Source organism: Fusarium fujikuroi, chromosome FFUJ_chr03 (assembly GCF_900079805.1).
Source record: "Fusarium fujikuroi IMI 58289 draft genome, chromosome FFUJ_chr03".
Lineage (NCBI taxonomy): Eukaryota > Fungi > Ascomycota > Sordariomycetes > Hypocreales > Nectriaceae > Fusarium > Fusarium fujikuroi.
The window spans coordinates 1,718,438-1,733,868 of NC_036624.1; the positions used below are offsets into that span (position 1 = coordinate 1,718,438).

The 15,431-nt window shown below is 49.2% G+C and overlaps 4 protein-coding genes; all 4 read left to right on the plus strand.

Annotated features, from left to right (window-relative positions):
* Positions 1–876: 876 nt before the first annotated feature.
* FFUJ_02667 (related to membrane protein) lies at positions 877–2,701 on the plus strand (the record flags this gene model as incomplete). XM_023574425.1 has 3 exons in its annotated part: positions 877–1,570; positions 1,624–2,582; positions 2,636–2,701. 3 exons carry the CDS (start codon positions 877–879, stop codon positions 2,699–2,701), a joined length of 1,719 nt encoding a protein of 572 aa, XP_023427781.1.
* A 1,745-nt stretch (positions 2,702–4,446) lies between these two features.
* FFUJ_02668 (probable DNA-directed DNA polymerase III) lies at positions 4,447–7,916 on the plus strand (the record flags this gene model as incomplete). XM_023574426.1 has 3 exons in its annotated part: positions 4,447–5,205; positions 5,253–7,066; positions 7,175–7,916. The coding sequence occupies 3 exons, from the start codon at positions 4,447–4,449 to the stop codon at positions 7,914–7,916; spliced, it is 3,315 nt and encodes a 1,104-aa protein (XP_023428745.1).
* Positions 7,917–11,310: 3,394 nt separating this feature from the next.
* FFUJ_02669 (probable glutamate dehydrogenase (NADP+)) lies at positions 11,311–12,821 on the plus strand (the record flags this gene model as incomplete). XM_023574427.1 has 3 exons in its annotated part: positions 11,311–11,356; positions 11,414–11,689; positions 11,788–12,821. 3 exons carry the CDS (start codon positions 11,311–11,313, stop codon positions 12,819–12,821), a joined length of 1,356 nt encoding a protein of 451 aa, XP_023427782.1.
* Positions 12,822–13,742: 921 nt separating this feature from the next.
* FFUJ_02670 (probable alpha-methylacyl-coa racemase) lies at positions 13,743–15,001 on the plus strand (the record flags this gene model as incomplete). XM_023574429.1 has 2 exons in its annotated part: positions 13,743–13,803; positions 13,860–15,001. 2 exons carry the CDS (start codon positions 13,743–13,745, stop codon positions 14,999–15,001), a joined length of 1,203 nt encoding a protein of 400 aa, XP_023427783.1.
* Between the last annotated feature and the right edge of the window lie 430 nt (positions 15,002–15,431).

A 15,431-nucleotide genomic window follows, 5' to 3' on the forward strand; every position in this document is an offset into this window, starting at 1 on the left:
CAGCCATGAATAGAGGTTACTGTTCTAAATTAAGAAGCTGTGGCGCTTAAACATCCATTAATCAGAGTGAGGCTCAATGGCTTAACCGCACGGCACCACCCAAAAACCCTTCTTCCCAGTGATCGACCTTTGGTTGCAGGGATCCATGGCTTACAGCTGTCAGCACAGCCCCGGCTTGTACGTCACTCGGCTGTGAGTTGTTTCGTCATGGGCACAAGTCAGCGAGAATAGAACAAATATGCCCTTATTCTCTTGTTACCTAAGCTGAAGGCTGCCTCAGAATAATGATACCTAACTAGCCAAGCTGCATATTTGTTGTATTCCCAAGTATTTCCTCTCCTGTTTTTTTCGATGCTCCCATCTTCACTCTTTTGCTTCACTCGTTTGGCGATTTTTTACAACGACGCAAATAGAACAGGCTACTCACTGGGCCCACAGCTTCCACGCGTAAGGCAGTCGTCCAATCAAAAGAGAGCTTCCACGCAATCCAGACCAGTCTCTTCGTCCCCGGCGACCCTTGAAACAACCCGCTCAAGCCTACCTAACCCGTTGAGCTGAAGTTCAGGACTTTGGATTCTGACCAGCCACCTAAGCTTGACCTAGCGCGAGGGATACATTTTCTGGTTCAACATCTTTCACTTTGGAAACGACAAAGCCAATTTGACATACACCCACGCATTGTTGTCAATAGAGATCAGGGCAAGGATCGTTCGCCGAGTTTCAAAATACCGATTCTTGATCTGTGACGCCATCCCGACCCTCTGAAACAGCTTGTCGCAGTTGTATCCCCTTTCTTTGCCGCTTGGCGGCTTACTCCCATCAACTGCCTACGTAACCTCCTCCCCGTTACTCGAGAATCTCTTGCTTTCGTCAACTATGGCTTCACACGACTACTACAGCGGTGGAAGTCAACAGGCTCCTTATGGGGCCGGTCCCAACGCTTCTCCCTACTATCAGAATCACGAAACCCCTTCGCCGCATTCTACACCAGCACCACCATATGAGCCTAACTCGTACAACTCACACTATGCTCCGGACACCTCGATCTATCCTGCCGATACTGCCGCGCATATTGTCCCGACCAAGCAAACACCATACTCGCCTAACGATATACAATATCCTCCTGCGGGCACTTATGCTAGCCCTTCTGGTCAGAGCTCAAGCCATAATCAGCCTGGCCAAACTGGTCAGTCTCCTTTCGACACCGTCTTTGACGATCATGTGTACCCGGCAAACTCGAACACCGGACCGACTCCCAGCTCCAGTACGGCTGACATTGGCCAACAAGGCTTCTATCAAGATACAAGCTATGCTGGAGGGGCTGCCGCTGCGCGACCTTACGGCCAGGAAGACATTCCCCTTCAAGATCGGACCGCCAAAAATGACGACCCCGAGATGAATGATCATATCTATGACGCCCCTGGACGGTCTAAGAAGAAGGGCAAGAAGGGCAAGGTTCGCTTGGGCGAATTGGGTATGATTGGCTCTAACAAGAAGAGGATTCCTTGGGTTGTCTATATCTTTTCTGTTGTCCAAATCGCCGTTTTTATCGCCGAAATAGCAAGAATGGGTAAGATGTGAAGATTGATGCTGGAGGAAAACTGTCAGCTGACTCGTTCACAGGCGTGTTAACAGGAACTCCCATTGCGATCAAACCGCAATTCAACGTATTTATCGGCCCATCTCCCGGCTTACTGATCAACATGGGCGCCCGTTATGCCCCCTGTATGCGCAACGTGAAGGGTATTCAAAGTGTGGACAAGAATGCGAAGGACGCCGTTCTACCTGGTCTACTTTGTCCCAATGCTACCAGGGACGACAGTTTCTGCCCTCTTCATGTGGTCTGCGGTTTCGGGGGTGACGTGCCAGATCCTAAGTTCAATGGCGATATCAACCAGAGTCCCGAACCCAACCAGTGGTACCGATTCATCACCTCAATTTTCATGCACGCCGGTCTCATTCACATCATTTTCAACCTTCTTCTGCAGCTTACCATTGCGAAAGAGATGGAGATGGCCATTGGGCCAGTGCGGTTTTTACTCGTTTACATGAGTGCTGGGATTTTCGGGAACATCATGGGTGGAAATTATGCGCCGCCAGGACAGCCATCTGTGGGTGCCTCCGGTGCCCTTTTTGGCATTATTGCCTTGGTCCTCCTCGATCTTCTGTACTCATGGAAGGACAGACGCAACCCCGTCAAGGACCTTCTTTTCATCATTCTTGATATGGTCATCGCATTTGTCTTGGGACTTCTTCCCGGCTTGGACAACTTTGTCCATATTGGCGGTTTTCTTATGGGACTCTCTCTTGGCGTCTGTGTCCTGCACTCGCCCAACTCACTGCGACGGCGGATGGGCCAAGAGCTGTCGTACGCAGCCGTTTCTCCTCAGACTGGCGAGACGCCCCCTCACTTTTTCAAGAACCCTGTCGGTTTCTTCAAGGGGCGCAAGCCACTCTGGTGGGCTTGGTGGCTGGTTCGAGCTGCCTTCCTCGTCATGATCATTGTCGTTTTCATTGTTCTCCTGAACAACTTTTACAAGTATCACGACACCTGTGATTGGTGCAAGTATCTCAATTGCCTAGTAAGTTTCTCATCACTACTACTCAAGATGACAATGTGGCTAACCTTGAACAGCCCATCAACGATTGGTGCGATTGGGGATCTTTTGAGCATCTTAAGGAGCCCAAGAGTTCTTCATAAGTTGATAATGAATAGAGGCTGGGTCGACAGAGACCCAACAATATCGCATCAGGTTAAAGAGTGCGCGCAGCTTTAGAAAGCAGCCTGCACGTTAATAAGCAATTTTATTCATTGCAAGACTCGACACCATTGGACATAGCAGTTAGATCATGCTCTTTCACTGGAAACACTATAAGGATGTTGGAGAATGCTACCTCTTGCTTTCTTTATGTCGATTAATGAAGAAATGATTTATCCAGCATCACCGTGTGCTTGCGCGTGATACCAGGATCTTACCGGCAACTCTCGGAATAAGTGGTGTGAATGTGACTTACTGACCACCATCAGCCAGTTGTGCATTCCTGCAGGCTGTTGCCGTTGGCATAGTATCATGCATTTGCCCAACACACTACACTTGTACATGGATATGAGACATGGGGTCAGCGATACTATTACATGATATTGCAGCTCTTGGCTGTATGCAGGCCCAACCAACATTGCACAATGTCACGCGATACCCCGCAAGTCAGCGATTTTGTGACCAAAGGAAATGATATGCCTGATAGCTTCACGGTGCTATAAATGCTATAATTCTTCCCTCTTGTTGCTGCTTTGTGAATATAGGTTCTTCCTCGCCGTCTATACAAAGACTCTCAGACGTATGGTCCTGGTTCCATGAAGATGACTTCTCTAAAGCATGCTGTCAGCCCCCTTTTGTCTGAATGGGTAAGTTCTTTCGATGCTTGATCCTTTTTAGCCCATTTTGGGTGAGATGATGAATTTTTTTTATGCATGGCTTAACTGATCTCCCGAGACGGAGTACGGATGCTTATAGAATGGATGTCTGAATGTGTTCTTCCCCTAGTTTTGCAGCCTGCTATCAGCCCATGTTAGAGCAAATCATGAACTGACAGGAAGAATAGATGCCATGAAAGTCTCTAGACAACTGTCACGTCGAGGTATTAGTATCATGTGATACCCTTCAAGATGTGTTCGGCAGTCATCTTTGTAGTTGAATTTGGTAGTGCAACCCTTGCCAGGAACTTCAAGTACGACATCAGTCCTTGCATGGAGTTTTCATTTGTGCACGGCCAGGGGCCGTTTGCGGTCAGAAATACCATTGTAAGGGATACTCACCTAAGAAGCTGCCAAGTCTCCGAGAGATGTGCATTTTCAGCATGACTCAATCTGCCTGGCCTGTGTGGAAGCGCTTTCGCAGCCATTATTCAAAATATGAATATACAAGGCCTTGTAACTACTCCTTCACTTTCGCCCTAAGTTGACCCAGTACGATTAAGCGGTAGTTCGGAACAGATCATCGTGCTACCAATAGCCGCTGACGGCGGTTGATCATGACAATCACTCCTTTAGTAGACGATCTAGAAAGCCCTATACAATTAATCTCACTTATCAATGGCCTAGGGTAGGTAGGTTTTCCCCATGTCTCAGAGAAGGATATATGACGCCTGTTCACGTGATCATGGCGAGTAAGTGGGGTCAGTCACGTCACGACTAACACGAGTCGCGCTACGCGGTTGCTATCAATTAAAGTCGTGTCGTCAAACCCATCAGAAATCTCCCCTGTTAGAGTCTCCCCTCCAACCGTTTAGTGTCAACAATCATAATCCACCAAAGACGTTGTCAAACACTCTTCACTCTCCTTTCCGTGGAAGAAAACGTGATTGCATAGCAGTTTTCTTGTCTTTTCCTCTTTCGACGTCGACTTGTTCTTTCTTCGTGTTTCGCATTCGCCAGCCTCATTCACCATGGCCAGTGCAGTTCTTCCTCAGAAACGAGTTCTGGGCGAGAGCCACACTCGCCAGAACATCACATCGTCTCCCTCCTCAACGAAGAAGCGCAAAGTAGATGCGATACCGTCATCACCTGCTGCGGCCCGGGCTCCCAGCTCTCAGCATGACCGTCGATCCAAAATGACATCCACTCAGCCCAAGAGTGCATTTGAATCAGAAGTCCTCGAAAAGCTCAGCCAGGACTTGTCGGACCGCAAACGTAACAACACCGAGAAGGATCAGGCATGGGATAGACCGCCTGTAGTTGACTTCGTACCGGAGCGTGACAGCCTCCGCTTCCAGTCTATTGAAGCCGAGGAGGGTACATTACATGGTGGGCGGGCCACCGTCAAGCTGTTTGGTGTCAATGAAGCAGGAAATTCAGTCATGCTGCATGTAACCGACTTCAAGCATTATCTATATGTTCCCGCACCTGTCAACTTCCAGCCACAAGACTGTGCAGCTTTCAAGGCATACTTAGAGACTCAGGTCGCTCAACATCAGCCGACCATCCACTCAGTCGCCTTTGCTATGAGAGAGAACATTTACGGATTTCAAGGGAACCAATCAAAACCCTACCTGAAGGTTACCGTGACAGATCCCAAATTCATCAACAAAGTCCGAACAACGATTCAAAGTGGCAATGCAAACTGGAAAGGCATGTGGAGGAACGATGGCGAAATTCAAACTTTTGACAACCTGCAATTTCTACTGCGTTTCATGGTTGACTGCAAGGTATGAGAAAAGCGATGTTATGGCTACATGATCTAATATCCGCCCAGGTCCGAGGAATGTCGTGGGTTGAAGCTCCCGCTAAGACGTACAAAATCATCCCCGATCATGTTCGCCAATCCAACTGTCAAATCGAAGCTGAAGTTAGCTACCTCGACCTCATAGCACACGAACCGGTCGGTGAATGGTCAAAGATGGCACCGTTGCGTATCCTGTCTTTTGATATCGAGTGTGCCGGCCGTAAGGGTATTTTCCCGGAAGCAAACCACGATCCCGTCATCCAGATCGCAAATATCGTTACACAATATGGAGAAAAGAAGCCATTCGTTAGAAACGTATTCTGTTTGCAAGAGACGAGCTCTATTGTGGCAACCCAGATTCTTGAGTACGAACAGGAGGAGAAAATGCTGAGTGACTGGCAGAAGTTCCTTATACGCGCGGACCCTGATATCATCACCGGCTACAATATTTCCAACTTCGATTTCCCATATTTGCTAGACCGAGCGAAACATCTCAAGGTACCTGGTTTCGAGTACTGGACTCGAATTCCTAGCATGCAATCCAAAGCCAAGGAGACGAATTTCTCCAGCAAACAGATGGGCAACCGAGATACCAAAGCTACAAACACCAACGGTCGACTACAACTGGATCTTCTCCAACTGATCCAGCGTGATCATCACCTCAGAAGTTACACTCTGAACTCTGTGTGTGCCAATTTCCTTGGCGAGCAGAAGGAGGATGTCCACCATACAATGATCACAGAGCTTTTCAACGGCACACCCGAGTCTCGAAGACGTTTGGCGCTGTACTGTCTGAAAGATGCCTACCTCCCACAAAGGCTAATGGATAAACTCTCTTGTGTGGAAAATTATACTGAAATGGCAAGAGTCACAGGAGTGCCATTCAACTTCTTATTATCTCGAGGTCAGCAAATCAAGTTCATCAGTCAGTTGTTCCGAAAAGCACTAGAACAGAAGCTTGTAATTCCCAATCTCAAGTCAGAGGCTTCTGATGAACAATATGAAGGAGCTACAGTCATTGAGCCAACCCGAGGTTACTACGATGTTCCGATCGCCACGCTGGATTTCGCCTCTCTATACCCTAGTATCATGCAAGCTCATAACCTTTGCTATACTACCCTGGTCAGTAAGAAGGCGATTGAAGCCTTGAATCTCCAGAAAGACGAGGATTACATTGTCACACCGACTGGAGACACTTTTGTAACAACCAAGCAACGCAAGGGCTTATTGGCACAAATTCTTGAGGAACTTCTCGCGGCCCGTAAACAGGCCAAGCGTGAGTTGGCGGTTGAGACAGATCCGTTCAAGAAGGCTGTGTTGAATGGGCGACAACTGGCTCTGAAAGTCAGCGCGAACAGTGTGTACGGTTTGACTGGTGCTACAACAGGCAAACTCCCATGTCTCGAAATTGCCAGTAGTACAACAAGTTTTGGCCGAAAGATGATTGAGAAGACCAAGGAAGAGGTGGAAAACCGTTACAACATAGCAAACGGATATTCTCACGACGCTCAGGTCATTTATGGTGATACTGATTCCGTCATGATTAAGTTTGGTACCAAAGACCTGCAGGAGGCTATGAAGCTTGGTGAGGAAGCCTCGAAATACGTCTCGGAGAAATTCATCAAACCCATCAAACTCGAGTTCGAAAAAGTATACTTCCCATATCTGCTGATCAACAAGAAGCGATATGCTGGCCTATACTGGACTAAACCAGAGAAGTATGACAAGATGGACACAAAGGGTATTGAGACGGTGCGACGTGACAACTGTTTGTTGGTCCAGACGGTCATTGAAAAAGTCTTGCGAATGATCTTGATCGACCAAGATGTTCAAGGTGCCCAAGAGTAAGTTCTTTCTCGAATGATGCTTCAGTATTTCCTTCTTCTTAGAGGTTATCAGACCTCATCAGGCAATGCGGGGAGAAAACGGAATGCTAATGGTAAATTTTCTAGATACGTCAAAGAGACGATTGCCGATCTGCTGCAGAATAAGGTCGACATGTCGAAATTGGTCATCACAAAGGCCCTTACAAAGGACGATTATGCCGCAAAGCAGGCGCACGTCGAGCTGGCGCAACGCATGAAGAAGCGAGATGCAGGCTCGGCACCGGGACTCGGTGACCGAGTGGCCTACGTCATGGTCCGAGGCCCAGCTGGCGCCAAAAACTTCGAGAAGTCGGAGGACCCCATTTACGTGCTTGAGCACAACGTGCCGATAGATACGCGGTACTACCTGGATAATCAACTAGCTAAGCCACTCGGCCGTATCTTTGAGCCGATTCTCGGTGAGACCAAGGCGCGCTCTCTACTTACAGGAGATCATACCCGTACCATCTCGGTTGCAGCTCCCACTGTTGGAGGTCTCATGAAGTTTGCAAAGAAGACACAAACATGCATGGGCTGCAAGAAACCTCTGACAGGGAAAGAAGAGTCACAGGGGGCGGTGTGCTCTAATTGCGCACCTCGCGTTGGTGAGCTTTACAAGAAGACGCTAGATCGCGTGTCAGACTTGGAGGTGCGCTTCGGGCGACTATGGACCCAGTGTCAGCGCTGTCAGGGCAGCATGCACTGCGAGGTTATCTGCAGTAGTAAAGATTGCCCCATCTTTTATATGCGCATGAAAGCTAAAAAGGATCTTGAGGATGCTGGCCGCGAGCTTTCACGTTTCGACGCCGATCAGGCTGCCATGTGGTGAGAGGGTTGCTTCTTCAGGCATCTATACCTGCTCGACATTCGCAGCCGTCGCCTTGCCATTTTTATGTCTTTTTTTTGTTTGCTGAATCACTGGAGAGGGAACCAAAGCATCTCTGGGTGCGGGCGGCAAGATGTGGAGGGGCATGCTGAGCTGTAATGGAAGAGATGTGTTATAAAATCACGGCTAGACACAGGCATATTGTATGTATAGGCGCAGGTACGAGTTTGGGATTGTTCGTAATCGTATTATGTAGGTAAGGCGTTCTGGGGGTTGGGGTTGCGGGCTCAACGTTGTTGCAGGTATCATTGCATATATTTGAGACAGAATAAAGTATACGGCATTGGACATGAAGGCGCCTGAGACCTTGATTTCCCTTACGAAAAGCAATGACCAAGTGTTACTACTGGTGGTATCAAAACATTATTGGGAAATTTCAGTCATAATGCACGGGTTAGAAGCAGTAGAATAGCACAAGTCGAAGTGTTTCGGCGAGAAGAAAACAGACACAAATGGCATGATACTTTATCAAATCATGTGTTCTGGGCTTCTGAGCGGCCAAACCTCCCGAAGCATGTCGAAGTTCACTGGGAGCTTCTCCGCGGGATAGACCCTGGCCGTGAGCAGACCGAAGGGTGGTTAACAATAATTTTGGCAATGGTAAAACTTTGAGAGTCAAGTAATGATCGGAAGGAAGAGGAGGCCGCGGAACATGTCGGAACGATTGGATAGCCCAAGGCCCAAGGGTAATGAGGGGTGCTGAAGCCTGAAGGGGGGTATCATAAGTCATGATGGGCTGGAAGTTGGGGGCAATTCATGAGGGAACAGATTCATGATGAATGTGGCCAGTGCTTAATCCTCGGGCTATGGCCGATTTGCAGTGGTTCGGCGATGAAGCCCGGGAATTTCGACTGGTCCTTGTAGTTTTCGGAGGGCACCCGGAGCATCTGGTCTCAGACTTTCTTTCTCATGGAGATGTATGTCCGGATGGATCAGCCAGTTCCGTAAACGGCGGACGGCTAAACATTCACGATTAAGACCAAAATTTGTTGTTGTCGGGGGCGAGGTAGTCTCGGTCAAAAGCATGGCGAGGGATGAAACGGAAGCTAAAGTCTTCTAATCGGTCCGGGGAGACATGCTCTGACAATTTGACAGGCGCTGTATCCGTACTGATGAATTAGGAGAATGCTGTGACAGGACAGGCTCCCCCAGATTATTTTATCCTAGTATCCCCGCCACTGAACGAACTGTAGCGTGCCAGTAATTATTCGTTCGGAAAGGGTTTCGGCAACATATGATGGTCTGGGGCTGCTTGAGTTGTGGTTTGATAGATCCTTTTCCGACGTTGGCTGATCAAGAGCGCCATTGGTTGGAGGAAGAGTTGATGTCAATTCATTCTTCAAACAAGATGACAAGGCGGCCAATAAGGATGTCTTGATAGTATAGAGACTAGGTAACAGTTACAGTTACAGTTCAGGGTCCGGGGAGTGTCGATATGTGCTGCGCGTCAATGGGGCCACGGCGAATATCACTGACAATAATTGAGCAAGACGGTTGAAGTAACCTGGAAGTGGACAAGGATAATTATCCCGGCGCATGCTGTATTTCCAAGTTCGCTGGGTCGGAGGAAGACGCCGGTGACGGGACAAGGGTAAGATGCAACGGTATGAGCTATTCCCGCATTCAGGGTTGTCGCTGATTCGACAGAAGGCAAAAGATATTTCCCTTTCTAGATATAAAGAATAAGTTTGGCTTGGGAATTGGTAATGGATTGTTTGAATTGACGCGCTTGGTCAGGCTAAAGTCCCGGGAACCTGGCTGATGCATCTACGTACCTACACACACACGACACAGGACTTTAATGTTAAGATTTAGGTTAATTAGGAGTGTGGTGGGCTGGGGGATGAGGCACTTTTTCTCATTCCGCTAGACACACAGATCACCCCTCAAAAAATAATATAAAAAATGTCCTGAAGTTGTCCTTTGAGCGTGGGATGCAGCAAGGGACCTACCGTGATTGTACGTCGTGTGGGGTTATTTGTTAGCTGAGAAGGTCCATGCTTACCTGGGGATATACTCAGAGTAGTGCAACAGTCAGGCCAGCTCAGTTTGGCGCTGAGCAGGAACTGCAAGTGATTAATAAAGGCATTGATGAACGGATTAACGTCGATGATGATTTCACACAAGCCAAGATAAGATGTGCATGTAATTTACAGAACCCCCACCGCGCAAGTCTAAGAGCGACGGTGGCAAGCGTGGAGGTGAAGTGCTGTACTCCGTATAGAGCGAATGGAGGGGATCTGATAATGGATTGGAATAATGGGCGTTGGCTAATAGGAACCGTATCATGAATAATGAATGGCTGAAAACATGGCGTCTTTGATCTTTACTACAGAGGGCATGGTACGACGGCAGCCAGGACCTACATTGCCGGAGTGAACGAGCGAATATCGGAGGTTGACCATGCCCTGGTTGCCCGTGAGAATGGGAGGCTAATAAGGTACCCGTAGGCGCGCGACATATGAGAGCCCGAGATCCATTGGCCAGATGAGATGGTGGGGAAGAAACGGAGTTTGTACGGAGGAGCTCACGGCAGCTGTGAAGACCCTGGTGTAGTAGTAATAGATTGACTAGTGCTCTCACATGTGAGTTGCGAAAGTGAGGCATGAATCTTGTGCGGTTGCTTGAGTCTTCCTATTACCTCGAATGGTAGATGAAGAGGAAAAGGAAAAGGAAGGGCATGCTACGATAACATGTGTTTCGTCTATGTCTACCACATCCAAATTCTTCAACTTGCAAGACCACAACCATAACCCCAACTCCAGACAATCAGACAGCATTGGACAAAATTGGAACTCCCCTCCCCCCCAGGGGTGTGTGATGAGGCTCCTTGTCGATGTCGATGTGGGGTGTAACGCTAGACTGGGGTTTATCGGGAACGACAGAGATTAGGGTGTGTCTTGTCACTCGATTAGATGGGATAATGGCAACGCGATTGCCTATCGAGTGAGCTTTTTTCTGACTCCCGTCCTTTATCTCTGAACACGAATTGTCGCATGTTTGTGCCGTGCCGTGCGTGCCACGCTGCGTTGCGGTGCGTTCATGTATCTATCCCGTCCTGGCATCGGTCTTGTATCGGATGCGGACGCGGACTTCGATGCCATGACGGAAAGAGTGATGGAGTGACCCAAGCGACCATCTCTTGCCATTCTTTTGCAGCCCTCGATAACCATATAAACCTCGCCTTCCCGTCGCTTTCAAGACGGTTCCCCTCCCTCCTTATCTCACACTCACACGTCTCGAAAAGTGTATCGAATCTCTTCGCAATCTCGTTCCCAGCAGGAATCTATTTATCAATCACCACTTTCGATACACATCCCAAATGCAGCTGAACACCATGTCTCACCTTCCCCAAGAGCCCGAGTTCGAGCAGGCCTATGGCGGTAGGTAACCCATTATGTACATCAATGAGAACACAAACCCTGACTTGCAATCTCCAGAGCTCGCCTCTGCCCTCGAGAACAGCTCTCTCTTCAACGAGCACCCCGAGTATCGTACTGCCCTTGCTGTGGCCGCCATCCCTGAGCGTGTCATTCAGTTCCGTGTCGTCTGGAACGACGACAAGGGTAACCTACAGGTCAACCGCGGTTATCGAGTCCAGTTCAACGGTGCCCTTGGCCCCTACAAGGGTGGTCTCCGATTCCACCCCAGCGTCAACCTGTCCATTCTCAAGTTCCTTGGTTTCGAGCAAATCTTCAAGAATGCCCTGACTGGCCGTAAGTGACCTCAGCACCGCGCTTATCTAGTCCCTGCATATTGCGGGGCGATGGCATTGGCACAAGTGAATGAACCAGACTCGCTAACATTGTTCTAGTCAACATGGGTGGTGGCAAGGGTGGTGCCGACTTCGACCCCAAGGGCAAGTCTGATGCCGAGATTCGACGATTTTGCCAGGCTTTCATGACTGAGCTGTCCAAGCACATTGGTGCCGAGACTGATGTTCCTGCTGGTGATATTGGTGTCGGTGGCCGAGAGATCGGTTACCTCTTTGGCGCCTACCGCAAGCTTCGCAACCGTTGGGAGGGTGTCCTCACTGGAAAGGGTCTTTCATGGGGTGGTAGCTTGATCCGACCTGAGGCTACTGGCTACGGTCTCGTCTACTATGTCGAGTACATGCTCAAGCACGCCAACCGTGGCACCTTCGAGGGTAAGCGTGTCGCTCTCTCCGGCTCCGGAAATGTCGCCCAATACGCTGCTCTTAAGATCATCGAGCTTGGTGGTTCTGTTGTCTCTCTTTCCGACTCCAAGGGTGCTCTCGTCGCTAAGGAGGGTTCTTCATTCACACCCGAGCAAATTCACAACATTGCTGCCCTCAAGATCAAGCACCAAGCCCTGACCACTTTCGAGCACGATGGACAGTTCACATGGATTGAGGGCGCCCGCCCTTGGGTCCATGTTGGTAAGGTCGACATTGCCCTCCCCAGTGCTACTCAGAACGAGGTCAGCAAGGAGGAGGCACAGGCTCTCGTTGATGCTGGCGCTTTCATCGTCGCTGAGGGCTCCAACATGGGTTGCACTGCTGAGGCTATTGATGTCTTTGAGGCTCACCGCAAGGAGAAGGGTGCTGAGGCGCTCTGGTACGCCCCCGGCAAGGCCTCCAACTGTGGTGGTGTCGCTGTTTCTGGCCTCGAGATGGCCCAGAACAGCCAGCGTATCCAGTGGACTGAGAAGGAGGTTGATGACCGCCTGAAGGCCATCATGAAGGACGCCTTTGTCGCTGGTCTTGAGACTGCTCAGAAGTACGTCGAGGCCAAGGAGGGTGAGCTTCCCAGCTTGATTGCTGGTAGCAACATCGCCGGTTTCATCAAGGTCGCCGAGGCCATGCACGACCAGGGTGATTGGTTCTAAACAGTCATTCAAGGATGCCTGGAGCGAGATAAGAGATCGATCAAAAAGACCGCAATACCCGAGCTGGGCTCACATCAAGGCTCTCTGATCTTCTCATCACGATTGTCTCGCCCAATGTCGACCTACTTCTGCATGGAACGGAGTTTCATTCTTGGCTACTATCAGGGCTTGCATACTGTTGGGCGTTGGCGGGGTTTCAAGAAGGGGATCACTTTTGTTTTTCTTCACGATAGACGTGGGCCTGGATCTTATAGTTTTTTCTCACCTATTTCCTTTTACTTTTTCTCCTTTTTAGCCCGATAGAACGAAGAATGAAACATGACACTTTTGATTCAAAGAAAATGAGAGCGCTGTGACATGTGTTCTTGGTCCACTGGATTATATCTAAGCTTGGTCCTTTCGAATTGTTCAAACTTTGGCCATTTGCCAAATCACTTGGTATCATTATTCTGTCTCGCTCTTCAAGACTGGGGAGGACTTAAGCTACATCATTCAATGATAGTTTCAAGGGCTCATTCTGGGGAAGAGGTGGTAATTCAATCTGGCCAAAATTTCTTTGGTGTGAGTTGCCGCTTCAATTTGATCCAAGATCTCACGTATCTCCAGTGAAGTTCATTCATAGCCGTCTCCACTTCGGCATGTAACATTAAATAGCCAAGGATCTGGGACTGAACGGCTGCGGCGTTACCTAGTCTGGGTTAATTTATGGTTCCTGATTGTTCACTTGTGGAACCTCGGCTGATGGTGTTACCGCGGGGAATTGTTACCTTAGTAGGTACTTAGGCATTGGATCTTATATATCCCCTTCGTTCTAGTTGTAAGTCAGATATTATTCCTTTAGCCTTACCTATGTAAGTGAAGGCCTTGGCTTGGCCCTTCTGCTGCATATTTAATCTCATCTTACCTTCAACATCACCTACCATGTTGCAGCATCCTCCTTTGACTGGCATCAAGGTGCTAGAATTCGCTGGTCTTGCTCCTGGTGAGTACATCAAATACAAATGAAAGAGCAAAGTTGATAAACCGATTTTCTTGAAGGACCTTATGCTGGCATGTTGCTCGCTGACGCAGGCGCCTCGGTTCTCCGCATAGACCGTGCTCGACCCGACGCATCTGCGCCTACAGAAGATATGCTAGCCCGGCATAAATCCTCCATAGCCGTGGATCTCAAATCAGAGCGGGGCGTTGCGCTTATAAGACGCCTTGTTGCTGAGGCCGATGTCCTCATTGATCCTTTTCGTCCAGGCGTACTTGAGAAACTTTCACTGGGTCCGGATGAGCTGTGCCGTCTTAACCCAAGACTTATATATGGCCGCATGACTGGGTTCCGTCGTGATGGAAAGTACGCACTCATGGCAGGTCACGACATTAACTATCTTGCCGTTTCAGGTACACTGGGAATGCTGGGCAGAGATGGCGAGAAGCCACATCCGCCGTGGAACATCCTGGCTGACTTCGCTGGTGGAGGAGCGATGCTATTTGAAGGTATCTTAATGGCCATCATCTCAAGACAATCTTCTGGCCGCGGGCAAGTTGTCGAGGCAAATATGGTAGATGGAAGCTCATATCTGACCACTTTTCCTCGAATGGCGCTCAAGACGATAGTGGGCAACAGTGGCCGAGGAAACAATTTGCTCGATGGAGGTGCTCCCTTTTACGACACTTACGAGACATTGGATGGCAAATATGTCGCCGTCGGAGCTCTTGAACCGCAATTCTTTGCCATTCTTTTAAGTGGGCTCGAGATTGCTGGTCAAGGATGGGAAGAGGACCAGCACAACAGAGATCGCTGGCCCGAGCTTCGGCATTTAATGACAGATAGGTTTCGAAGTAAAACTCGTGCCCAGTGGGAACTAGTTTTCGATGGTACAGATGCGTGTTGCACCCCTGTGCTGGAGTATAGTGAACTAGAGAATGACCCTAAGCGGGAAGGTGACCAGAGACCGGCGGTGACCTTGCGGGAGACGCCCTGTCTTGCCATGAAAGAGGGCGTAGGACTTGCAGACCCAGCTCGGCTTGGACAAGGCCCAGGTGTACCCGGAGACGGCTATAGAGCGAATCTGCTGAAGCCTGGAGCAGGGGGGGAAGAAGTCTTGAGGAAATGGCTGGGATGGGAGAACGGAACTGAGTATGTACTGGAGCGGGGAGGGTTTGTACTCAAGGAGCTTTCCAAGCTGTAACATGTACTGAGTATGAGTGTCGTGTTTTATACAAGCCACCATTGGCTTGCGCTAATGGTAGAAAGACCAGGTAATTGGTGTGTTAGGACACTGGCACCAAAGAGAGTTGCGTTGGATGCACACTCAGAAGGGCAATGATTATATATTCTACCTACAACAGGACCTTTCTGCACAATCCACTCAGAGCTAACAAGTAAGCTTGGTAGAAAGCGCAAGCCAGTAGCTGTCCGGCCAACACATTACCGCCACTTACTCCCGCTTCATCAACAGCGCCCCAAGACAAAACCACGCCTGCAAACCCTGTTGTATGTAAGGGCCAAGCCATGCATCCCAATATAAGTCATTAAGCAGTCTACTTAGGCCTCCCCCTGAAAAGTGTGGTATCGAAAAATATAAATAAAGTGATGCTTAGGACGTCATGAGAAGGGGC